Raw genomic sequence first — 27957 nt, forward strand, 5'->3', positions numbered from 1 at the left:
TGCAAAACACTGACATGGCTATGGTCGACAATGAAAAAGGTTGACAAGATTTATTTTTCACTTTTTCAATGTTTTCATATTCATTCTCATGTGTCGACATGGACACCAATGAAGTGTCACACTTATGTCAACATTTACATGTGTTGACCTTTCTGTGTTGATTTTTTCTTGTGGCAATTCGCGGCACCCCCTGCGACCCCCCTCCCGCGATTTGCAGCACACCCCCCGCAATTCGCGGAACCCCCGGTGACTCCCGCGATTCGCGGCACCCCGCGCCCCCCCTCCCACGATTCGCGCCAACCCCCCGGGCCCCCCCTCCCGCGGTTCACGGTGCCCCCCACGACCCCCCTACCGCGATTCCCCACCCCTGACCCCCCCTCCTGTCATTGCGGCAAACCCCCGCCCCCCCCCTCCCTCAATTCGCGGCACCCACACCGCCCCCCCCCCGCGACCCCCCCTCACCGCAATTCACGGCATCCACCCACGACCCCTCCTCCCGTGATTCGCGGACACCCCTCACCTCCTCCCTCCCCCCCACCCCCGCGCGCGATTCACGGCAACCCCAGGATTAAATGGCACATGCAAAACACTGGCACGGCTATGGTCGACAATGAAAAAGGTTGACATGAGTTTTTGAAGCTTTATTTTTCTTTTTTTTAATGTTTTTATATTCATTCTCATGTGTCGACATGGACACCGATGAAGTGCCACACTTATGTCAACATTTACATGTGTTGAACTTTCTGTGTTGATTTTTTCTTGTGGCGATTCGCGGCACCCCCCCCCGCGACCCCCCCTCCCGCGATTTGCAGCACACACCCCGCAATTCGCGGCACCCCCGGTGACTCTCGCGATTCGCGGCCCCACCCCGTGACACCCCCCCCTCCTGCGATTGCGGCACCCCACGACCCCCCCTCCCACGATTCGCGCCAACCCCCGGGCCCCCCCTCCCGCTGTTCACGGTGCCCCCCACGACCCCCCTACCGCGATTCCCCACCCCTGACCCCCCCTCCTGTCAAAGCGGCAACCCCCCGCCCCCGCGACCCACCCTCCCGCGATTCACGGCAACCCCCCGCGCCCCCCCTCCCACAATTCGCGGTACCCACACACCCCCCCCCCCCCCCGCGCCCCCCCCCTCCCGCAATTCACGGCATCCACCCACGGCAGCACCCCTAAGCCCCTCTTTAGTCCCCCGTATACTCACACACCCCTATCACTACCCAGCTTCCTGCTCTCCTGAACCGTAACTTCCACCACTGGGGAGTCACTGACGCTGTTTTGCCCACATGCCCCTATCATGCCTCATAGCCCAGCCTCCTGCTCTCATGCACCCGAACTCCCACCCAGTAGGAGGAGACACTGACTAAGGGCCACCATCCTGTACTCCTGTACTGCCACGCTGGACCCTCACCCACTGGCAGAAGCTGCACAGTATCTCCCACCCTCCTCTTTAGTCCCCCTTATGCCCACACACCCCTATCACTACCCAGCCTCCTGTTTTCCTGTGTCTTGACCTCCGCCAGTGGGGAGCCGCTGACTCAGAAACACCCTACTATACTATTGCACACACACACACCTAAACAACACGCACACACAGCCCCCCCCCACACACCCACAAATGTCACTGTACCATCCACACTATCAATGTACATCTTACTCTGTAACTGCTTTTTAATTAAACAAAACAATACACACCCCCTTCCACATCATATGCTCTCTATTTAACACATTTCACCTATAACTCAAGTTGCAATACAGGCATCTTTCATACAATTCTAACCATCTTTCTCATATGCAAATGTTCACAAATTAAGGGGGCGCAGCCCCTTACGACGGTGTGAAGAGCGCCCGTAGGGCGCGATTAATCACCTAGTTACTTATATGTGTTGAGTGGAGGGAGGTCTGTTTCTACAGTATGTAAGTTTGTTGGTGTGTGTGTCAGCATTTTATATTGGTATTTGTCAGCATCTGTTTGCGTGTGTCAGCATTTGTTAGCATCTTTGTGTTGGCATTTGTGTATGTCACTGTCTGTCAGCATTTGTGTCGGCATTTGTATGTGTCAGTGTATGTCAGTATGTCAGCATCTGTTTGTGTGTCAGTGCCTGTTTGTGTTTGTCAGCATCTTTGTGTTGGCATATGTGTGTGTCTGTCAGTGTATCAGCATCTGTTTGTGCATCAACATCTTTGTATTAACGTTTGTGTATATCAGCATATGTGTGTTTCAACGTCCTTTTGTGTGTCAATGTCTGTGTGTGTCAGCGTCTGTCTGTCAGTGTGTCAACCCCCTAGACACAGTACCCCCCAATCAAGAGTCATACACAATGCATTCCATTTTTTTTGGTGTGGAGGCAGTGCCTTTATATTTTTTCATTTTCGGGCTAATGTGTGTGTGTGTGTGTGTGTTTGTGTGTGTGTTTGTTTAATTTCCTGTGGGGGCCACTGTGTTTTTATTGTTCTCTGTGGGGGCAATATTTTTTGTGGCGCCAATGCAGGGAAATACGAATAAGCTCTAGATGGCGCCAACGCTGAATGCACAGCAGGGAGGTGGCGGGCTGGAGAGGCACTCTCCCTGCTTTGCTATACCATGCTGCTGTGTTCATCATTGTTGTCAGCTACTGCTGTATATGTCTGACAGGCAACGGCATCGGCAATGGGAAGAGTGGCACCTTCTAATTGCTGGCCGCAGATCTCTCTGGCATCTTGCTGACAGTGCTGCTGCAGGGTTCCCATAGTGTACAGGAGGATGAGCCCTGAGCAGCATCAAGCCAAGGATGCAGGAAGGGAGGAGAAGGTGATTCTCTGACTGCAGAGGCTCCATGGTGGGACCTAATTCTCAGCCCTGGCCTGAACTTTGCTAAAGCTGAGGCTGCAAAGTGGGCTCACCTTGCTACTTGCAATTGATCTCTACATGGCGTAGTGTTTATAAGCGGGTCTACCTAACATACAGTAATGTGTGTAAGTGGATCTACCTGACATAATGTGTATATGCAAATTTACCTGGCATAATGTGCATAAGTGACTCTACCTGGCATAATGTGTACAAGCGATGCTCCATGGCATAATGTGTATAAGTGACTCTACCGGGCATAATGTGTATATGCAATGCTACCTCGTACAATGTGTATAACACATGCTCTACCTGGCATAATGTGAATAAGCGGCTGTACCTGGCATAATGTGTGTAATGGGCTCTATCAGACATAATGTGTACCAGGGGCATTAAATGGCATAATGTGAATAAGTGGAGCTACCTGCATAATGTGTAGAGGGAGCAACTCACTACTCCTTAAAGTTCCGTACAGATACAAGTGACTGGTCAAAGGTGCAAAGATGCTAGGGGTACCAAATTGAGATTTATCTTGGGCCTACCTCCTAACCAAAAAACAGGCCAATGTGTGTGTTTTTTCCTGTTGGGACCAAAGATTTCTTCATCTGTGCATATGTGCACATGTATGCCCTGCACATGCCTCCTGATGCTCTTCATACAGACTTGCAGTACAGATTAGGTAATCAGTAATCAGCTTCCTAAATTGGTTATAATGGGTTCGCTAACCAAGATGCAGAGGAAACGCATTATGGGCCTGTTGCTAGTAATTGTGTACAGAAACATGAAATCACTCACACTGGAGGCCATAATCGGATGATCTGTACCTAGCACAGGGCTGGTGAAAGTATAAGGAAGGCGGCAACTGTGTTCAACTTAGAATCAGGCCCTATAGGAAGAATTATGTCACCCTTGCCTGACTCCACCCCCTCAACTGACCCTGTCCCTATTAGGGCTGCATCCATTAATTTCCTGGGCTGGTCCCAATCTGCCCCTGCTGTAGGTGGAGAAGAGATAAAACTAGCTCTCTTCACCGATGATATGCTCCTCTTTATTTCCAACCCCACTACTTCCATCCCTGTGATAAGGGATCTGGGTAAAAAATCCATGTCAGCAAATCCTGAATTCTCCCAATTACTTCTTTATATACATAGCTGCTCATACCACTCTGACTCAAATTCAACACTCTCACATTAAATACTTAGGTGTTTCCATCTCAGAGATCCACATAACATTTTTAAAACTAATTTCACCCCCCTCTTGTCAAAATGTGTTCACAGCTAGACTCCTGGAACAAACTTCCCCTGTCCTTGCTCGGTAGGACTTCAGTATTGAAGAGCGTCATTTTCCCTAAACTTTTTTATTGTCTCCAATTATTTCCAGGCATTATTTCTGATTTAGCTAACCACACTTTAAATAAGCTTATGTCCAAGTTTCTATGGAGTGGGGAAAAAAAAACAGAATGTCAATATACATGTGGGCAGTACGGACGGTGTAATGGTTAGCATTACTGCCTCACAGCACTGAGGTCATGGGTTCTATCCCCACCATGGCTCTAACTGTGCAGAGTTTGTATATTCTCCCCGTGCTTGCATGGGTTTACTCCGGGTACTCCGGTTTCCTCCCACAATCCAAAAATATACAGATAGGTTAATTGGCTTCCAACAAAAAATAACCCTAGAATGTCTGTGTGTGCGTGTACATGTGGTAGGGAATATAGATTGTAAGCTCCACTGGGGCAGGGACTGATGTGAATGTTCAAATAATATATGTAAGGCGCTGCAGAATATGTGTGCGCTATATAAGAAACTGGTAATAAATAAATAAATAAATAATACAAACGACAACAATTAGCCCCAAATCTGATGGTGGCCAGAGGATGCCTAATTTTCAACTATATTGTTGGTCGATTCATTTCAGAATTATTTCTGACTGGCTACTCAACAAGTCAACATACACTGATTTGAATCTGGACAAAACATTATTCTATCCTTTCTCCTCCAGACGCACTGCTTCATTCCCCAGTCAAACAAATTCATACACCTACTAAATCACATTATTTTCAGAAATACAAATGATGCTTGGCACCGCCTTAACAAAAAACTAACAAACAAAAAAGAGACCCTAGATATACTCCCTATTCACCTATTTGGGGCAACCCATTCTTTACTCCAACACTACACAACACAAAATGCACTGTGTGTCAACAAAAAGTTCTAGACTTGGTCTCCAAACTTTTTGACCCTGGTGGCACTATATTCCCATTTGACTCACTGAGATATGACTTACCCAATGCCCACTTCTTTATGTATCTCTAAATCAGACACTTTGTTACCCCACTTATCTCTCATAGTTCTCCCTCCCAAGAACCAAATCCACTCTCATAATTCTCATAACTCACAACTTCAGAGCTAGTTACCCCCATGATTTATTGATCACATCTAAAGCCCTCCCACCATTGACATCCTTATCTGCCGATTTATGTAGTAAATGCAATATGTCTAATGCATGGGTTTTCCATTGCTTCTGGGCTTGTACCAAAATATTGAAATTCTGGCGTAAAGTATTACATTTTATAAACTAATTTTCTTTAGACCCCCTTGCATGCCTATGCATCAAATTTAGTCATTGGAAAATTTTTCCAGGACAAAAATATATTGTCCAACTACCATCCATTATTTTAACTCTAGCTTAAATACCCACCCTCATACACTGGATTGTACGCACTGCTCCGACCGTCTGTGAACTGAAAGGTAGATTATTCCAACTTTTGCCCTTTGATATTCGCCCACCTATGGCTAACCTATCATTATCACCGCAAAAATTCCTGGTAGAAGTAGAACACTTACATTGCTTCCTTAGATGATTTACAGAAATCTCAGCTTAGATTACCATCTATCCAGCAGCGTAACTATAGCACCGCAGCCCCCGCCACCGCGGGGGGCGCTGTGCATGTGGGGGCGCCGGGGCTGTGGTGCTATAGTTACACCCCCCCCCCCCAATCGCCCGCAGACTTACCTATCTCGCTGGTCCCGGCGGCTCCGTTCTTCTGCTGAGGACCACCCCAAAATGGCCACCCCCATATAGCACACAGTTCTCTGAAACTGTCTGCTGTACGGGGGCGGCCATTTTGTGGTGGTCCACAGAACGGAGCCGCTGGGACCAGTGCGATAGGTAACTGGCTGCGGGGGATTGGGGGGGGGGGGTTGCATGGGCGGCGGGAGGGGTGCTTGGTGGGGCCGGGCGGCGGGGGGGCGCCCAAAACTGAGTTACGCCACTGCATCTATCGTATTTTAGGCTTCGCTACCTATTACCATGCACACTCCTGTTTACTCCAAATATCCTCTCGCTATGTTTGTTACCATGTGATACATGCAAGGCTTAAAGCGGTGAGGCAGAGGTGGGGGAACTCATTTCTCTTTGCCACCTAATTACTCCCATCCCCTCCCTCCATTAGGTAGAGACCGGCCCAGTGGTAGAGTTTTTTTGCATCCCCTGCAAACTAGAATGCTGCTCTGTGAGAATTACTTTGCAGGGCCAATGTGGAGGTTAAAATGTTCCACCTTACCATTAGAGGTGGTGGAACTCATTTCTCTATGTCACCTAATTACCCCACCTTCCCCTCCCCCATTAGGCAGATACAGGGCCAGTGGTAGGGTTTTTTGCATCCCCCTGCAAACTAAAATGCTTTTCTGTGAGAATTACTGTGCAGGGCCAATGTGAAGGTTAAAATGCTCCACCTTACCATTAGCGGTGGTGGAACTCCGTTCCACCCCGTTCCCCCTCACTTTAACCCTGGATACATGCCACAAAGATGGCTCCTAAGTTTATTTTATAATGTTACCTCATGCTGCCTGAATCTCATAAGCTACCCTATGTCCCACCTCCCTCTCCCCAGTCTTGTCTGAATTAATTCTCTGTGGTTGTTCATATTGAATTGTTATCTACTTACTTATGAAGTACCTGCTGATACCTGTCAGTATATATCTAGAACATAGATAACCTGTATTTCTTGATAAAATTATTTATATACAGTACACCCCAAGCTACTCTCAGGTATATATATGTTTATATAAATTGATGACTATATATCTTTATATAAATTGATGACTATATATCTTCAATGTGTATGTTCAATTTATATTTCAAAACCAATAAATATTTGTTAAAACATCCGCCACCACACATCGCCGCTTACCACATTATTAATAATAGCATATGCACTAACATATACGATTATTAGTGCAAAGGACAACTCTTGCGATAAGAGCTGGATTTTGTGAAGCAGCTCTGGCACTGGACTTCCAGATCTGAGACCCGAGAGGTCCTCCGTGCCTGCGCGGAGTGAAGGGGCTGGCCATAGGGCATGCAAGGAGGGATCATTGACTGATTCCTCACACAACACTGCAGAGAGAAGCCCAAAGGCTTCTATAGGGTATTGCCAGCTTTTGCTAGCGATTCCCTCCGCACCAGCGCCTGAGCTTTAGTGCATTTGAAAATGCGGTAAAAACCTCAAAAATTGGGGTTTTACCACATTTTCACATTAGTGCCCATAGACGGATGACCATTAATAGTAACAACTGACAGATGTAAGTCAATGCAGTTTTGCACTTGATATGCATATAAGGAAAATGGCCTAATGACAGATATAAGGAAACACACTGTAAGCCATTTGCAGTTCTACGTGTCTACTTTATTCGTTTTGAAACAGTAATTAATAGTAAATCATCAAAGGTGATTTTGAAAATTCATTAGGATAGATTCATATAGAGGATAGATCACATTCTTCTTTTCAGGCAAATCATTGTGGGGCCTGGAAAACAAAGCAATATTTTAAAATCATTTAATCATGTCATAGTAAAACTACTGTACTAATAATAATAATAATAATAATAAGAAGAAGAAGAAGAAGAAGAAGAAGAACAACAACAACAACGTAATGACTGCCATAGGAATGTAGTGAATTAAACATCCAAGGCTGTGTGTACCTAAGGAAGCATCTATTATTTTAGTAACCAAGCATAAAAAGTCAGTACGATGAGGTTGGCACTATTCCCCCTCATGTAATTTGCTGGATTTAAGATACTCCTCAATTCTTAGGGGTTTCCATCCATTTCCCTACTACTGATGTGAGGCTCAATGGTCGGTATGCGGTCACTGGGTAGACAATGTCTTGGTCGACAGTCACTAGGCTGACCACTAATGGTCGACGGTGACTAGGTCGCCACCTTGAATTGGGAGACATTGACAAAAAGTGGACACAAGCTTATAGTCGACATAGGCATGGTCAAAATGAAAATGAGTTTTTCATAACATTTTTTTTTTTTTTAAAGGTGTTTTTTTTTTCATATTTAAAAAAACCCAATTGTGCATAGAGTGGGAATATACAAGTGCAGCGAGCCAAGTGAGGGGGCGCGGTACACTTATACGGAGTCCATGTCAACATATGTCGACATAGACTACAAAAAGCCATGAAAAGCTCATGTCGTCCTTATTCTTGTCAACCATGTCTATGTTATTATTATCATTTATTTATATGGTGCCACAAGGGTTCCGCAGCGCCTGACAATACATAGAGGAGCAAGAAAACAAGAAAATAACGATTTACAGTACAAATGCCAATTAGAACAAGTACATAATAAATAAATGACAGGAGCAGACACTGGGCCTGATCCTCATCTGACTTGCATAGTCTCCGTTGCGCTTGCCTGGGGTTGGGGCGGGTTGGAGACAGGCAGGGGGCGTTCGCATGTGAAAATGCTGGGTGTGCCCTGGGAAACGCTGGGCCTCCCCACGCAAATGCAGGTAGGAACCTACTTGCCAGGGGTCAGCTGCCCACCCAGTTCTCTTACCAGGACGCCACAAGTCAAAGTCAGCCCAGAACCACTTAGATTTGCGAGCACTGTAGAAATCATTCGATGATTAGTGACCATCGAATGATCTCGGGCCCACACTCTACCCTGCGAATGGAGGTTTATGCAAAACATCCATTCGCAGTGCGGTGGGGATATTCGGTGGGTGGCGGAGGGGTGGGCATTTACACGGCCGACGGGTGGTGTTACATGGCTCGCTAAGCAGCGAAATACCGCTGCTTAGCATATCAACCAGAATCAGGCCCACTGATGCAATTATAAAAGTGTCAGCGAAGCGAATGTACCAAACCCCGCCTAGGAAATGGATCATCAGTGAGAACATCCATTCGGATGCCTGTGGGAACCTTCCCCATCATTCGATGGTTGCCGTCCATTGAATGATGTGGAAAGCGCTTGCCCATGCATGAGTGGTCTAGAACACTCGTACATATGAGAAAAGCAGGGATATGGGCGGGTGGCTGACATCCGGTTAAGTCAGCTGTCCGCCCCGCGCACGCACCGCATGACCGCATTTCCCTACGCACGCCCTGCGTTTTCATGGGAACGCCCATGAAACGCAGGGCGTGCGCATATGGTAATGACCCTGATCAGGACGCAACGCCCCTCTCCACCCCCTGCTCGGAAGGCCAGGAGCGAGCACTCGGCAACCGGACTTCTCACCAAGTCCGCACGCTCCCTGCGTACAGACATGCACAATAATGGTTCTACGCATGCGTATACGCACAACATCGGTACGCTGCCCGAATACGCATCCAAGCAAAACGATCTGAATAAGGCCCATAGGAGAGAGGGCCTTACATTCTAAAGGGAGGGACCATATGTTGACCATAAGCTTGGGTTGACCTTATGTCAATGACGACCTGGGTATGTCAACCATTTTATGGTGTCCCCCTAGTGACTCTCAACCTAGACAATATCTGCCATTTATACCGGAACCATATTATAATAAAATAATAACATTAATATCAGCAACTGATATTTAAAATAAACTAATAAAAGAAGATTCCGCAGCTAAAACATTAGTGAAGTACTTGGGGTTTTTTTTGGGGGGGGGGGGGGTTATGGAAATGTTCCACTTACATTTTTCTTTTAATTCTATTTATTAACTGTGTGTTGTCTGACTGGAGTTGTTTACTGTATATAGAATATCTACTGTAGGAAAATAATATTTGTTACCTGTAATGTGTACTGCAGCTTCCTCAGTCAAGGGGCTACATTTATACAAGATTATGCAAAAGTCCACTAGCAGCACCAGCAAGAACTCCAACAACTCCACTAGCAAAACTAAGTAAACCAGTAACCGTAACGACAGCTCCAATTACTGGGGCAACTAACGCTGCAACCAAATGATTAACACCAGTCAATAGGTAACACTGAAAAAGAAAAAAAAATATTTCAACGTTGAACTATTAATGTTTGTAACTCAGTGCAATTTTTTTAAACGTATTTATTTCTTCATATTACAAATAAATAATGTGTAGAGGCTAAATATTTGATGGCGGAGTTTATGTTAGTATTACTCTGCTGTACCAGTCTATACTATTGTACTATTCATGAGGCATAGGAAAAGCCCGCCTTGGTGCTGTCAGCTCTGTCGTAATAATAATACTAATGATATTTATATAGCACTTATCTCCCAATAGGACTCAAAGCAGGGGCTGGCTGGCAACTTTTAATCTGGGGGGCAACTACAGAGCACCGGCCCATAAGTAAAGGTCAAAATGGAGATAGATATATTATATATATATATATATATATATATATATATATATATATATATATATATATCCCCCGGACCTGAATGCCGGGAGGCACCCAGGCACAATAACACACTATAATTTAGAGGAGTGCCGATCTACAAAAGGAATATATATATTTCAATATTAAGACTGGCGTCTTATGTACTTCATTTATATAGCTCTCTCACAGGGAAAGGGTGTGTGGCCACTCAAAAGGGGGCATGTCCTTTTACATTATGCCACACGGAATAAGCCAAATTCACATGGACTGAGCCAAAATTCACATTATGCCACATAGAATAAGCTTTAATGCACACGAAATGAGCCAAAATTTACGTTATGCCACACGGAATGGTTCAAAATTCACATTATGCTGCGCAGTAGGAGCCAAAATTAACATTATGCTACATGGAGTGGGACACAATGCTGGGACAGTAATGGTGGGGTGACACAGGGTGCTAGGGAGGGATAGAGAGAGGCAGGGCACTAGGGAGGGATATAGATACATAGGGCGCTAGGGATGGCAAAGACAGACGCAGAGTGCTAGGGAGGGCAGAGACAGACACAGAGCCCTAGAGAGGGTAGAGAGACGCAGGGCATTAGGGAGGGCAGAGACAGATGCAGAGCCCTAGAGAGGATGCAGAGTGCTAGGGAGGGCAGAGACGCAGGGCGCAAGAGAGAAGTAGGGTTCTATGGAGGGTAGAGATATGCAGGGTTAGGTGGAAGTTGGGGAAAGGAGGAATTGGCTTGTACTGTATTCGGTCAAGGAGTGCTGAGTATTAGAGAAGAGCCAGGACAGACTAGATGGACCACACTACTGTGACTGGCAGTGCCACCGCAACAGAATGGAAGTGGCACTACTGTGGGTGGAAGTTTATCTTATACAGTGGCAGCATGGAAGTGGCACCACCCTCATACAGCGGCAGCATGGAAGGGGCATAACTGTGGGCGGCCACTGGCACAGGGCAGTTCTGAGCCTACAGTACACACAGCACTGTGCTCACCAGGTAAAGCACAGCAGCCAGTATTATAACCCTGCAATACTAACTACAGAACACACATAGAAAATACTGGCAATAACTTGGAAGTGAGTAAGCTGCCAGCCCGGGGCACTGGGATGGGGGAGTGCTGCATGCAGTGGGTGTGCAGGACCCAGGTCAGCCAGGAGCAGAGAGGCAAAGGAAATCCGACCATCAATGAATCAAGGAGCCCTCATTCACCGGACACCCCCCCCACACACACCCCCCGCATCTTACCGCAGCGTGGGCAACACGCAGGCAGTGTCCCTGCTCTAGATCTCTTGCAGGATGAGGAAGGATCCTCTCCTGCTTGGTGATGGTCTCCAGGCTCTCGCTAGCAGGCATAGGCGGCCGGGCCGCCGCAGCAGCAGGTGACGGCAGGCTGCTGCGGTTACCAGCACAGGCTGCACGGATCCGATCACACAGCTCAGACGGTCACGGCAGCCGTCACAGCCCGCACTGATGGATCTGAAGCGCCGGCGGCAGTGACAGTTTGAAGTTACAGTGCCGCAGTTTCCATCTATCCTGTCGCGCGTGCCCCCTCCGCCATTGCCGAACTTTGTGAAAAAAAAAAAAAAACAGATGGACACAGCAGTATGCGGTGCGGACGGCAGCGGGTCCCATCAACTGGCTTGGGACCCGGTGCACCGTCTGCACCGCCAGCGTGATAGATCTTCCTAAGGCGAGCTGCCATCCTGCTGGCTATTGCACTGCTAGCCAGCAGGACGGCAGCTCACCTTCGGAAGATCTTTCACGCTGTCTGTCAGGCACTCTTCACAGAGCAGACATTGTGCTGCTGCTGTTGTTTTATGAACTTCCCGCGACGTCAGGTGCACAGTGTGGTACAGTTACAGTATGCTGCTAGGGGGAGGGGGGTAGTAAAGTGGGTGCCGGCGCCCACGCAGCCCCTGCTCCCCCAAGCAGGAGCGGGGGCTGCCTTACACTAGCTACGCCACTGTGTATACCTGTAACTTGTAGTAGAGGCTGGGGTGGCTTTCATAGGTTGATATGGCCACCGCTCAGCACTCTCCCCCGGCCAAGCCCGACACGCTGCTGCCACCGCCACTGCTACTAGCCCCTCCGGCGGCCGTTTGAAATACGGCTCCAGTTTGTGAGCCAATCGGAGCTCAGGTCCCTGCAGCCAATCACCGCGGCTGCAGGAATACGAGTTCTGATTGGCTGGCGGCCGGAGTCACATTCAATTAGCCGCAGTCACTAGGCTGGGGAAGCTTGCGCTGCAGCACAGTGCGCTGCGCTAAGCGCTCTGTATAGCAGTCAGTCAGCAGTGAGCACCAGGGGGAAGAGGCGGGGGTGATTATTGTTACTGGATGTAGCGGCGGCCCAAGACACTATGTAACAGAGCGGCCCGGGGGGCACATGGCACTCACCCCCCGGCCCAGCCCGCCACTGACTCAAAGTGCTTTACCATTGTCTTTACAGCTCAAAATACACAACAAGCTTAACATTAGATATCAGTGAAATGCTTGAGTAAATAGGAAAGTCTTTAGTCTATTTTTAAATGATTCTACAGTGGGGGCTAGTTATCTTCTAATATGTAATATGCTATATTATGGTCCGGTATTTGCACTTTGGTTTTCAGTATACTTAGTGTAAGATATATGTCTCAATCTTTCACAAGATTGACAGTCATAATTTATCACCAACAGAGTATTTGGTTACTATTTAGTCATCTTTCACAGTTTGATGTTTTTTATTATATACAGTAATTAATTGTAAGTATCGATTTGTCCTGCTTTTGTTAATTTTTCACATTATTGATGTGTGGTTGCAGTGTCACTAATGCTGCTTTCCCACTGCCTGAACGGGTAATGACCTGGTATTTGTAAAGGGTGCCGGACGGGGTCCCGACAGTCATTAACCGGACGTCGGGGTCCCGACTGTTAAAACACAGACGGCCGGGTTCCCAATGGCCGTCGGCTATTCTCGCTTGCAGGGACGGTGCTAGGGTCTCCGGCGCCCTCCTGCAAACCATACATTTTGCGCCCTTCCACACTGGCATTGCAACAACTTGCAGCCCGTTTGTGGGAGCGTATGCACCCCGTGATGTGCCTACAACATTTTGCGTACACATTACTGAGATGCGACGGGTTTGTTACATTGTTACATAGTAGGTGAGGCTGAATAAAGACTTGCGTCCATCTAGTTCAACCTATGTTTATGGTAGCTTATACCGTGTTGTATAGTTGTATAGTTGTTTGCTACACAGTGAAATGTTTGCTACTTTGCGCAGTATCAGCTGCGTCAGTGTCAGTGAGGCAGCTTTAGCAGAGCAGGGAGAGAGACAGCGCCTTTTCAGCATGGCGCCTCCCTGCTTTGCAGGAGCTGCTGAGTGGGTAGCGCCGGCCCTGCTCCCTCGTGGGGGTCCACGACCCCCATAGAGGGAGAATAAAATAGGTGCCCGCAAGGAGCTTTGTTGCGCTGGCCACGCTGTCTGAGTCCGGCCAGTCGGGAACCCGACGTCGGGCTAATGACTGTCGGGATCCCGACTGTCAGAACAGCATACCACACCAATTTGTAAACGGGTCTTTAAATGGGTAAGAGTCATAAAGACCCTTTCCCACTGCAGCTCTTAAATGGTAAATTGTTGTTTAAATACAGTTTTTGTCACATTCACATTGTACCCGTTTAAACCACAAAGCAACCCGTTTAAAGCCATTGTAAACATGGGCTGTCATATAGAATGGACTGTTCTTGCCCACAGGCCAATTATGTTCTTAACCTTTATTATTATTACTAAATACCGTTTAAGAGCCTTTCCCACTGGCAAAAAAACGGCTCTTAAACTGGTAAAACACTGCTTTTTACCCGTTTAACAAATACCGGTATTTGTTAAACGTGTAAAGCAACCTGGAGCTTTCCCACTGCAGCTCTACCCATTTAAAAAGGCTAAAAAAACTGCAATTTTCCATTTAAGAGCTGCAGTGGGAAAGGGGTATAAGCAGGGCTATTTTTGAGCCGGAACGGTCCGGAACGCCGTTCCTGAAGCTCAAATTAAAAATGATGTCATCAGGAACGGCGTTCCTGAAGCTGCTCCAGGCCCGCTCCCTGCTCCCCGCTCCCTGTCAGTGTCCGCCCGCCCGACCACCCGCCTGAAGGGTTAATCAGCCATCTTGTTTTCATTGAAGGGTTAATCAGCCATCTTGTTTCTCTATGTCTGTCCCTGCTGATTTCAAGGTGGTTATATCCTGGCTCTTTTCCAGTACTCGCTGCTATCATAAACTTTGTTACTTTCCTTAGACACTGTACATTCTGTGCTTTCTCATAACTAACGAATACTACACAAGGCGATGTATAAGCCACCCCACAAAGACACTGCTATTTCCCTACCTCTGCACCAAATATTAACCAATCATGTAATTGAACCAGCGTCGTTTGTTGTGTATAAATATGTTGTTTTCGTCATCATTAAATCAGAGTTCAACCTTGTATCTGTGGTCATCGTTACTGGTCATATCATATGAGGTTACACTCTCACGGAGCTCTAAGGGGTCTTCACACTGAGGTCAAATAAGGTAATTAATAGATCAGACAATCGATACATCGGCGTATGATCGATTCTCTTCAAGTGGGGGCTCGGCCACCGGGATGCGAGGTCCATTCCTACACAGATGTCATAAAGATTTTACAGTCTGCCTGAATCTGTTGTGAGGTTACGGACATACTCGATCCTGAACCTGTGACACCATGCCTGGGGTATGTTGAATGTCTTATATAGAAGTTAGAGTCTTCTATCATAGAAGTTAAAGTCTTCTATTTTTGTGCACATAACCTGATCTAGGATCAGATGCCGTACTTGGAGTACGAAGGAGACCTGGGGTCTTTAGTCTAAATAGTACCTCACTTTGAACGCCCATTCTTTATTGGCCAATTGTCTTTATTGTATTGTCTTAAAGTATAAGTTTTTCTTTTATTCAATATCCCTGTGTGATTGGTGAGTATACACACTCGTGATATCTGTATTTCCTTGTAAACCGTGCGGCTGGTAAGTTCACGCACAATAACTTCACCATTTGTCTAATCTGACTACTGTATGCCAACAGACTTGCGGACTTTATGCTCTCCTTCTCGGAGTAACGCAACGTGAGGCTTCACATACAGTTCTCAGCAACATAACAACAAGACTCTGTCCACCGTCACGTAGACGGTCTGTTGTTTCACTAACATTTTGTACTTTTATATTTAATGGGATGTATCTAGAGGAAATATAGTTCATATAATATTCAGATAAAGACCAACCCTCACAGTCTGCTGCCACAGGTCCCGACCTGCCTGACTGAAGACGGTGCCCCTGGTCTGAGTATTAAGAACTTTCCACGCTCCCATTCATAGTCAGAAATATTGATACACAATCATACCCCGACATGGGTGGAAATAATAGTAAGAATAAAACAGTCTATCCACCCCCATTACCTAGTGAAATATGTAAGGAATATGTTGCCCACAAATTATTACCTTGTTAATCCATGAGGTGGACAATATAATAGATGGGACTGGAATCAAGTCCCCAGTATTAATACCCCGATCCCTGCAATATAGTAAACAGCTGCAGACTATCCCCTTAACAAAGCACAGGAGATAACTGACATGTGGAATGAAATCACCGTACACCAGTTCAGCTTTGAAAGATCTATTTTCTGTTGAGCTCTCAGGGTGTACGGCGGATTCCTGCTAGGCTTCTGTGTCTTTGCTGGAAGAGGGGGGTCTGAGGGGGAAGCTGCAGTATTGGCCTCTCTCTCCCTAACACTGAACATCGCTGCCTATTGCAGTTTCATGTAAATAGAAACCTACAGTCACTGAATTTTGGAAGAGATTTAAAAGATGCTGGACTGAGGAAACGGGACTATTTCTTGAAATATTCCCTTTACTCATTTCCACCTTTATCAATAACCTACACCCCTCCATTTCCACGCCAGTCAAACAGAATGTCTCTACCTGGACATCTGACAAACTCACTGAATTTAGTGAGCACTTATATGAAAAAGAATCTGCTGGATGTTTTGATATGAAGAAGACTGTCGTCACTTCTACTCACAACTTCCAAAATAATAACAGAGGCCCACCAAATAGACCAAATAGGGGGATCCCACAAAATAACCAGAAAAGACCATATAGACCCCCTCAGGGTCCAACACCCCGTGCGCCTCCATACAACAGAGATTACAACAATACTGGTGCAGTACCAAGACAAACAACTTGTTTCAACTGTGGCCGGAATACACACTGGGCTAGGGACTGTCCACTCCCTCCCCAGAAACCACAACAACCTTACACTCCCAGACCCCAACAGGGACCATACAGACCACACTCAACATCAGTTCAAGACCATGTACGTTTCAGAGTGGACTGGTCTGACCCTGCACATTGACGGGGCCCGGAGGAGGGTATCCCATCTTTTGCACAGTTCACTACTCATTGGGAAGATTCACCCCTCATCACATTATATGTTGATGATAAAAAACTGTCCTTTCTAGTAGACAGTGGGGCAACAACCAGTGTTTTGTGTTCTCTTAACTATGATGGTGAACTGCAAAAGACTACTCCTTCAATGGGAATCAACGGGATACCCACTGACACATACCTGACTGACCCAGTTATCATACGCTCTGACAAGGGAAAACACTTAGGGATACACCAATTCAGGATCATCCCAGAATGTCCTGTTAACTTACTGGGCCGTGACTTGTTTAGTAAATTCCACATCTCCATCTCACCCTCTCCACAAGGGAGTGGGCTCCAAGTCACCTCCCCACACTTTGTGTCACTACAAAATACTCTGGACAACTCACTTGATCAAATTGATGATAGAATTTGGGCCATTGGCCCTTATGACACTGGCTTCATACCCTGTACACCATACAAAGCCAAGCTCAAACCAGATACACAACCCGTGTTTTGCAGACAATATTCACTCTCACCAGAAAAGATTGAAGGTCTTAGACCTATGATACATGACTTCCTCGAACAAGGCATACTCAGGTACATTGTCTCACCTTACTCGACACCTATCAACCCTGTTGCTAAGGCCGATGGCTCTGTTAGATTCGTACAAGACTTGAGAAAAGTAAATGATCTCATTGTTCCTATTGCACCCATAGTACCTGACATCAATTCACTCATCTCAGCAATCCCTGCAAACGCAACCCACTTTAATGTCATAGATTTGAAAAACGCATTTTTAGCATTCCTATAGACACAGAGACCCAATTACTCTTTGCTTTTTCATTTGAAGGTAAACAATTAACCTGGTGTCGTTTACCCCAAGGCTATATTGACTCTCCAGTGGTCTATAGCATAATCCTCCAAGCCACATTGGCTCCATGGCACCCCCCCCATAGTTCTGTCCTGCTACAGTATGCAGATGATCTGCTTCTCTGTAGTGTCACCGAGGAGACCAGCCGGTTAGATGGAATCTCATTGTTAAACTGGTTAGCAGAATGTGGACACAAAGTGTCAAGAGAAAAATTGCAATGGTGTAAAGCGCATGTCAATTGCCTGGGTTTTGTACTCTCTGAGGGAGAAAGAAAAATCAGTCCACAACGCATACAGTCTGTATTGGGCCTGGTCACCCCAACTACCCAGAAGGATATGTTGTCTTTCTTGGGTATGGTAAGTTACTGCAGACAGTGGATCTCTGATTGTTCCTACTATGATAATATCTTGAGACAATGCACACTCAAAGACAAACCCAAGGTTATACAATGGTCAGATGAAATGTATTCTGCATTTAAAAAAATTGAAAGAAATGTTAGTACAGAGTCCCGCGCTTGGTCTCCCGGACTATATGTTATCATTTCACTTGTTTGCAAGGGACACATGTACAACTATGGCGGGTGTACTGACCCAACTTCATGGAGGCAAAATGCGCCCAGTCGCATTCTTCTCAAAGGTAATGCCTGTCACTGTGCAAGGAATGCCAGCTTGTCTTCGAGCACTGGCTGCCTGTGCAATGGTTGTTGAGATGTCCACATCACTTACATTAGGACATCCTACTGTGTTACATACCACACATAATGTCCTCTCCATCCTCAAAGGTCTACACACACAACACATGTCTGCCCAAAGACTCAGCGGCTATGAAGTACTCCTACTAGGGAACCCTTCTCTCACTGTAAAATACGCAACAAACACAGAAGGACCTGTCCCTGTACTAAACGCACTTTTAGGTCTTAAAGGACCTGACGACGAGGCGCCGCCTCAACATGACTGTACTCTGACAATTGACTCAGAAACTTCACCCAGACAAGACATGTCGACTGTGCCTATCCCCGATGCCGACATAATATTTGTTGACGGCTCCTGCAGCCGTCCCAATGACAACACGTACCAGGCAGGATATGCAGTGGTTAAACTTCCAAACACCACCCTTGAAGCAAAGACAGTCCCCTTACAGTCAGCACAAGCTGCAGAACTCATTGCACTCACTCGAGCTTGTCACATTTACAAAGACAAACCTGTCACAATTTACACAGACTCCAAATACGCTTACGGAGTTGTTCATGATCATGGTATGATCTGGCAACGCCGAGGTTTCACTGGCGCTGATGGGAAAGGCATATCACATGCGCAACTCATCACAGATCTCTTACACGCAATTACATTACCATCTCAAATTGCCATCCTTCATTGTAAAGCACACACTGGAGGAAAGGATGATATCAGCAAAGGCAACGCTCTTGCTGATACCGCTGCTAAACGTGCTGCCACTATAGCAACATATAACCTCACTCTTGCTGTCATCTCGCCTCCTTCGTTAGATGATACATACCTACTGACAGAATTACAGGCTGCTGCCTCTAATTCAGATCTATCAGATTGGACATATCCAATACTGCAGAAGAATCCACGGACTGGATTAATCTGCAAAGAGGGGAAACCATGTATACCCCAAACCAGTGCATCATTGTTCATAGCACACTACCACGGAGTAGGACACCATAGTATAGTAACAACTACTTTACTCCTCTCCAATGATTTCTACATTACTAATGCAAAAGATCTCATTAAACAATACATCAGTAGATGTATAATATGTCTCAGAAACAACCCAAATAACCCAGACAAAGCAAGACACCAGCACCTAGAATACCCAACCACTCCATTCACCCACCTGCAAATCGATTTTACACATATCAATAATGCAGGAAGACAGGAATATGCCCTGGTCATTGTCGACATGTTTTCTCGGTGGCCAGAAGCATATGCCACTAAATCAGAAGATGCAAAAACAGTAGCCCGCATACTCACGCGAGAAATCATTCCGCGCTGGGGATGCCCGCTTCAAATTAATAGTGATAAAGGTTCAGCCTTCACAGCCAAGGTCACAGCAGAACTAGTCAAAGCACTGCAAATAGAATGGAAGTTTCACATTCCATATCATCCACAGAGTTCCGGTATCGTGGAACGCATGAACCGTACTCTTAAAGATAAACTACGTAAAGCGACAGGAGGTACATTTGCAAAATGGAAACAAGTCCTTCCTATCGTATTGGCTGAAATTAGAATGACACCACAAAAGACTCTAGGTTACTCCCCCTTTGAAATACTAATGGGCAGACCTTTTCCCACGCCCTGGGCAAAGAAACCACTGGTTACAACTGAGGGAGATCTAGACGTAATAAGAGAAGAGTACATTAGATCCCTAATAGAGAAACTTAATGAGTTAGAACAAAATGTTATCTTTAAGAATCCTTCTCATCCACAGATACCCACTCACCCATTCAGGGTTGGAGACAAGGTCGTAGTGAAAGTGTTGCCGAGAAACAAGCACCCCGGAGATTTCACCTACGGTCCAGAAACAGAAGTGGTCGCGGTTACCAGGACGGCTGTCCTCACCGACGAAGGACCAACGTGGATCCATGCATCCAGAGTAAAGAAAATTCCACCTCCACCACACGTCAACACAGAGGTCGACACCGATCCCGAGACTGACACAGACGGGACGAGAGAGGTAATAACGGGAGCCAGTGGCTCTGACCTCCAACTTGGAGAAGACCTGCCGGCTGGAGGTGATGAGGAATCAGGGGTACAACATTCTGAAGCCGAGGACGACGCTACAGGATATGACTCCCCCCACCTTAGCCCTAGTGATTTTATTCGGGCTTGTTCTTTATAACTGTTTTGCTGAAGTTGATATTACTCAGAATGATGGACGTTTTACCTTCTGGTATAATTCTTCTAGTACAACTGTTGCTACTTTCATATTTTCTTATTGTGATATTGTATCTTGTTCAAACAATCAAGGCGGGAATCGAGAAGAACCACCGCTGCCCTGGCTGTGTAACATCCAACACACACCACACGCTGTAAGTCACGTATATATCTGTGTCACTAGTACTTACTGGGGAGATTCTTGCAACTCATGGGGGGCTGTTGGGTGGAACACTAGAGCAGATACCACTGCCTTTGATATCAGCCAAGACTGGGGATATTACCCCGATGTTGGCATCCATAAATGGTCCAATGGTCGATCCTTACTAGCCCGTATGTCCCTACGAAAAAAGGGCACCTGCAATGGCCAATTTATCATTAACTTAGAAAACCCGGCCCCCGGTGATGCCGGACTATATGTCTTGGGTAAATATCAATCAGGGGAAAACGGGGGCCCAAGAGGAAAATTCCATTTAAAGGACATGTACGATAACCCAGAATACACCGCCCTCAAAGCCACTGTAAAACCTAAAACACCACCATCATTCCTTAAACCACATGTCACTACTTTTAATGATATGTTAGCCATTGATAATCCCACGTATGAAGATACCATGTCTATGGAAACAGGTTTCTCTGATGTAAACTATTGGTTAGAATGGATGAAGTATAATGCCCGCAAGGTTAATCAAACTGATTGCTATGTGTGTGGAAAGTCCAGACCCCATTTAGGTACTGTACCCATACACATACCACCTGAACAGGATAAATGCTTTTTTAGTTTATACACTGACACTGTAATAGAAGAAGCCAAATGTGAACAATGGAAAAAGGAATACCCCATTATGACAAAGAATACCAACCCTGGTAGTACTATAACTATTTACCCCGGTAATTACACTTGTTATTTCTCTAATAGTACTGATCAAAATGTTGTACAATTGAAATTATTTCCTGATGGGTATTGTGCTGAAAGAAGACATATCACCATACCCACCATGAAGAAATCTTTGGGAGATATCTATTTTATCTGTGGAGATATGAGGCTGAGAACAAAACTAGACAACCCTTGGAAAGGAGAATGTGCCCTGGCAAAGATTATCATGCCCATTCACATCCTCCCAGCCAACCTTCCTCGGCCTCCTCCCACAGGTAACACAAACACACACTCTAGAGCTAAGAGAGATGCCCCCAAGGAAAGTTTCGATCCACATGTGTATATCGATACTATTGGTGTCCCCCGGGGAGTTCCAGATGAATTCAAGGCTCGAGATGAAGTCGCTGCTGGCTTTGAGTCTCTGCTTCCCCAGGTGACAATCAATAAGAATGTGAATTGGATAAATTACATATATTATAACCAGCAACGTTTTGTGAATGATACTAGAGATGCTTTAAAAGGTATAGCTGAACAGTTAGAAGCCACTTCTCAAATGACTTTTCAGAATCGTATGGCTTTAGATATGATGCTTGCCGAGAAAGGAGGAACCTGTGTGTACATAGGTAAGGTTAATGGATGCTGTACTTATATCCCAGACAACACAGGTCCTAATGGAAAAACTACCCTAGCTATTAAACATCTAGAAAATTTATCCATCGAACTCAAGAAGAACTCAGGTATCACGGACCCCTGGAGTAGCTGGTTCGGATGGTTAAATGATTGGAAACACGCACTAACACAAATAGGCATATTTATCCTCATTGTAATTATTGTACTTATGATAGTAGGATATTGTGTCTTTCCCATATGCAAGAAGATTGGTTCCAAGTATCTGGATAATGTAACACCTGCTATGTACACTGATCTTGCCAAAAGCCCTCCCTCACCAGAAGATTATGGTGAATATGTCAAAATTCACCGTACCAAACAAGATGCCATCTACAAGAATCAAATTGTCTAAAAAGGACATTGATTCTAAGAGGGGATTGAAGGGTTAATCAGCCATCTTGTTTTCATTGAAGGGTTAATCAGCCATCTTGTTTCTCTATGTCTGTCCCTGCTGATTTCAAGGTGGTTATATCCTGGCTCTTTTCCAGTACTCGCTGCTATCATAAACTTTGTTACTTTCCTTAGACACTGTACATTCTGTGCTTTCTCATAACTAACGAATACTACACAAGGCGATGTATAAGCCACCCCACAAAGACACTGCTATTTCCCTACCTCTGCACCAAATATTAACCAATCATGTAATTGAACCAGCGTCGTTTGTTGTGTATAAATATGTTGTTTTCGTCATCATTAAATCAGAGTTCAACCTTGTATCTGTGGTCATCGTTACTGGTCATATCATATGAGGTTACACTCTCACGGAGCTCTAAGGGGTCTTCACACTGAGGTCAAATAAGGTAATTAATAGATCAGACAATCGATACATCGGCGTATGATCGATTCTCTTCACCGCCCATGTATCCATCCACCCGCCCGTCAGCTCCGGCTGCCCTTGACTTCCTTCCCCTGCACACGGAGAGACAGACGCTAGAAGTCATAGTTCACCTCTAGCGTCTGACAGGAAGCACAGCTCTGCGACTTCCTGGTAACGCTGCCGGGCTGTGCTCCCTGTCAGACGCTGGATGTGAAAAATGACTTCTAGCGTCTGTCTCTCTGTGCGCAGGGGAAGGCAGGGTAAAGCAGGGGCAGCAGCAGCTGGCGGTGGTGGGCACGTATTAACCCCTTGGCAACGAGTTGGAACCCCTGGCAATGGAAAATAACCCCCCTTGGCAACAAGCAAAAAATATTATCCCCTTGGCAATGAATAAGCAAGAACCCATGGCAATGGACATTAACCCCTCCCCCCCTGGCAACAAGCAAGAACCCCTGGCAACGAGCATTGACCCCCCTTGGCAACGAGCAAGAACCCCTGGCAACCCCTGTTCTGGAAGGAGGAGATGGAGCTGACCCTGGTGGGGCTGCAGTACTCCGGGAAGACCACCTTTGTGAATGTGATTGCGGTGAGAGATGGGGGCAACAGGAGGCCCGGCCAGGGAGTGTGGTTCAGGGATGGCGTGTAATCACAGCTCTACCACTGGGATTATTTAACGGTGTGGGGCATATGTATAATGGCCATCACTGTGTGTGGCATATGTATAATGGGCATCTCTTTGTGTGGCATATGTATAATGGCCATCACGGTGTGGGACATATGTGTAATGGGCATCACGGTGTGTGGCATATGTATAATGGAGCATCACGGTGTGTGGCGTATGTATAATGGAGCATCACGGTGTGTGGCATATGTATAATGGCCATCACTGTGTGTGGCATATGTATAATGGCCATCACGGTGTGTGACGTATGTGTAATGGGCATCACGGTGTGTGGCATATGTATAATGGCCATCACGGTGTGTGGCATATGTATAATGGAGCATCACTGTGTGTGGCATATGTATAATGGGCATCTCTGTGTGTGGCATATGTATAATGGCCATCACAGTGTGTGACATATGTATAATGGCCATCACAGTGTGTGACATATGTATAATGGGCATCACGGTGTGTGGCATATGTATAATGGGCATCATGTGCGGCATATGTATAATGGCCATCACTGTGTGTGGCATATGTATAATGGCCATCACAGGGTGTGACATATGTGTAATGGGCATCACGGTGTGTGGTATATATAATGGAGCATCACAGTGTGTGGCATGTGTATAATGGAGCATCACGGTGTGTGGCGTATGTATAATGGGCATCTCTGTGTGTGGCATATGTATAATGGGCATCTCTGTGTGTGGCATATGTATAATGGCCATCACTGTGTGTGGCATATGTATAATGGGCATCACGGTGTGTGGAATATGTGTAATGGGCATCACGGTGTGTGGCATATGTATAATGGGCATCAGGTGTGTAGCATATGTATAATGGCCATCACGGTGTGTGGCATATGTATAATGGAGCATCACGGTGTGTAGCATATGTATAATGGAGCATCACGGTGTGTGACATATGTGTAATGGCCATCACGGTGTGGGACATATGTATAATGGGCATCACGGTGTGTGGCATATGTATAATGGAGCATCACGGTGTGTGGCATATGTATAATGGGCATCTCTGTGTGTGGCATATGTATAATGGCCATCACAGTGTGTGACATATGTATAATGGCCATCACAGTGTGTGACATATGTATAATGGGCATCACGGTGTGTGGCATATGTATAATGGGCATTCGTACAAGGCACCTGCCAGCCTCCAACTCCACCTGCATCACCAGCCTCTGCTTACAGTGTCACATTGCCTACCAGCTAAAAATCTGTTGGCCCGCACACCCACCCATTGCCCATTGCCCTTGGAGCGATATTGACATGAAACAGCCCTGCTGTAGGCATACAAACATTTAAGCAAATTTTATTTTATTGCGGCCCCCGCACAGTGCAATGTGGATGTAAGACCTAAAAGATTGCATGTCTTTTACCTAAAGGACTAGGCTGTGTACTTACCGGCCTGCTGAGTATTGCATTCAATATAGTAAGTAAATCAAAACCATGGGCATTACATAATTTATTCTGAAATAAAAAAACAACAAAAAGCAAAAATGAGCATGTAATATTTTCTTTTTGTCTAATATAAATGCTAATGTTTGGTTGCAATTAAGATGATGTTTGTTTTTTAGTTTATTGTCAAACAAAAGCATCATATTAACATCAGAAACTCGACAAGAAGAACAAATGGTACAGACTACAGTTTTCCATTTTGTATTTATGGTAGAGAAATTGTGTATAAGAAAACAGTTAACTCATTTACTGACACATTGGGGGACATTTAATAAGATGAGAGATTCAGAAAGCGACAGAATTGGTAAGAAGTCTCTAGTGTTTTAATTTTTTTTTAAAGCGGCAATCATTTACACTGCGCACCCAGATTGATTTTGCAGTGTAATTGCCACTTTAAAAACCCTGGCGATTTCTTACCAAATCTCTAACTCATCCTATTAAATTTCACCCATAATAAAGAGCCCGAAGCGTGGCGAGCGCAGCGAGCCCCATGAGGGGACGCGGAATACATGTGAAGTAGTCTGCGTACCCTCGCGGGGCTCGCTGCGCTCGCCACGCTTCGGGCTCGGTGGCTTGCTGCGCTTGCCACACTATATAAAATCAACTCCACGCAGACGTGGATAGTGGGGATATGAAAAGGTCGGAGGACGCGTACCGCCGCCCCTCTCGGGCTCGCTGTGCTCGCCACGCTTCAGGTTGGCGTTGATAGTGCTGGTGGCGTTAACAATGGTTATTGGGGGCTCATGATTTTTATCTTATAGCGTCTTATGGTTCTCATGGATCTTATGCATCTTATGGATGCATAAGATCCATGAGATGCATAAGATGAGATCCATACAATTAAAAAATTGTTTCAATTGGATTGATTGTATGCCTTAAGTAAGGCATACAATCTATGTGATGGGCGCCGTGCTAGGAAATAAGTACCGGTCATGTTACATGACAGCAAGCGACAGGTCCACCGTCCACCATCCAGTAGCAGCGCGGTGTCCCTCCAGTCCATCCACTAGCAGCAGAGAGCGGAGGCGGCGCCGGCAGACTTGCAGGGTAATACTCGCGAGATGATGACATCATCATCTCACGAGAGCATCTGTCAGGCTGCGGAGGCAGTCCTGGCAGGCGCTGCCTGTTAACATGATGGGGGACTTGGAGAGGGGCAAAAAGGGCAGGGAGGCTTTTTCAGACAAAAGGATTCCGGGAAAATCCCGGAATCCGGGAGACTGAAAAAGTCTCCTGGAGGGTTGCCACCAAAATCGGGAGATTCCCGGAAAAACGGGAGAGGTGGCAACCCTACTCCCAGGGTGGGTGCAGAGAGGTGTAGCTGATGGGGAAATGTAAAGCCGTGATGTTGTGATATTCCGCTGTATCGGTCATCAGAGTAAAAAAATCATGGATACTGTAGGTTATAAATAGATGTTCTTAACATAATTGAATTATTGAGACATTGTTAAGCTGGTTAAGTGGTTGAAAAAATAAAAATTGTAAAAAATAAATGTACATTATTAGTTCCCCTTCAAAAAAAATGTTTGTTATGTTTATGTAACTGAACATTTCCAATATTTTATTTTGCATACATTTTATTATAATGGCAATAATTCAAAAAATATATGTAGGAAATATAAGGGAATTACCATTATGCAGCCTTGAGCCTTACAAAGTGTTCCTACATCGACATCTAACTTTGCAGCTGCTGCATAGTCATTATTCTGAAACAAATACATATTATTAGTCCACATCAAAAATAAAATGACAGTTGAGGATAGTTGAGGATAGATGCAGATGTGACTTTTATATTAGAAAATAATGTACTGCTAGATTTACAGCAGCCAGAACACATTGCGATACAGTACACCCAATTCATATTATGACATACAGTACACCTCCTACACCATATTATGCTACATTACAGTGCTTCCAGTTCATATTATGCCATATTACAGTGCTGCTAGTACATATTATGCCACATTACAGTGCTTCCAGTTCATATTATGCCATATTACAGTGCTGCTAGTACATATTATGCCACATTACAGTGCTTCCAGTTCATATTATGCCATATTACAGTGCTGCTAGTACATATTATGCCATATTACAGTGCTGCTAGTACATAGTATACCATATTACAGTGCTGCTAGTACATATTATGCCATATTACAGTGCTGCTAGTACATATTATGCCATATTACAGTGCTGCTAGTACATATTATGCCATATTACAGTGCTGCTAGTACATATTATGCCATATTACAGTGCTGCTAGTACATATTATGCCACATTACAGTGCTTCCAGTTCATATTATGCCACATTACAGTGCTTCCAGTTCATATTATGCCATATTACAGTGCTGCTAGTACATATTATGCCATATTACAGTGCTGCTAGTACATATTATGCCATATTACAGTGCTGCTAGTACATAGTATACCATATTACAGTGCCCCACTTCCTATAGGACCTTGTTTTGGTTCACAAGCAGCGCTGTGAATTTTGCAGCACCGGGTGTGATTGAAAGCCCTCCCCCCGCCGCTCGCAGGTCTGTATGCCCCCACCCCCTCCTCGCAGGCCAGGTTGCCTGCACGGCTGCGAATGGATGTTTTTGGAAAACATCCATTTGCAGCCTATGGGGTGACACCACATCATTCAATCGAATGATGTGGAAGGTATACACATCAGTGAATCTCAGTGACTCTCAGGTCCCGCGCCACGGCTGCATTAGCAGGGGAACACCCAGCATTTTCATGGGAACAACCCAAAAACACTGGGCGTTCCCACCATGGGCTCGACTACCTGCCATTGCCCCCCGCCCACAGTGTTCGGTGCGTGCACATAGT

At 45.7% G+C, this 27957-nt stretch overlaps 1 protein-coding gene across 1 annotated transcript in view; it reads right to left on the reverse strand.

Annotated features, from left to right (window-relative positions):
• Window positions 1–7508: 7508 nt before the first annotated feature.
• The window catches only part of LOC146042060 (uncharacterized), a 59688-nt gene continuing 39239 nt past the window's right edge, over window positions 7509–27957 (reverse strand). Inside the window, exons 7-10 of the mRNA XM_083161965.1 lie at window positions 26757–26831; window positions 25072–25137; window positions 9874–10070; window positions 7509–7637 (exon numbers count right to left, since the gene is read on the reverse strand). Coding sequence (XP_083018091.1) covers window positions 9915–10070; window positions 25072–25137; window positions 26757–26831 — 297 coding nt within the window. The 3' untranslated portion in view covers window positions 7509–7637; window positions 9874–9914. The remainder of the gene's footprint in view (window positions 7638–9873; window positions 10071–25071; window positions 25138–26756; window positions 26832–27957) is intronic.

This window comes from Crinia signifera, chromosome 19, assembly GCF_055691185.1.
Source record: "Crinia signifera chromosome 19, ASM5569118v1, whole genome shotgun sequence".
NCBI classification, from domain to species: domain Eukaryota; kingdom Metazoa; phylum Chordata; class Amphibia; order Anura; family Myobatrachidae; genus Crinia; species Crinia signifera.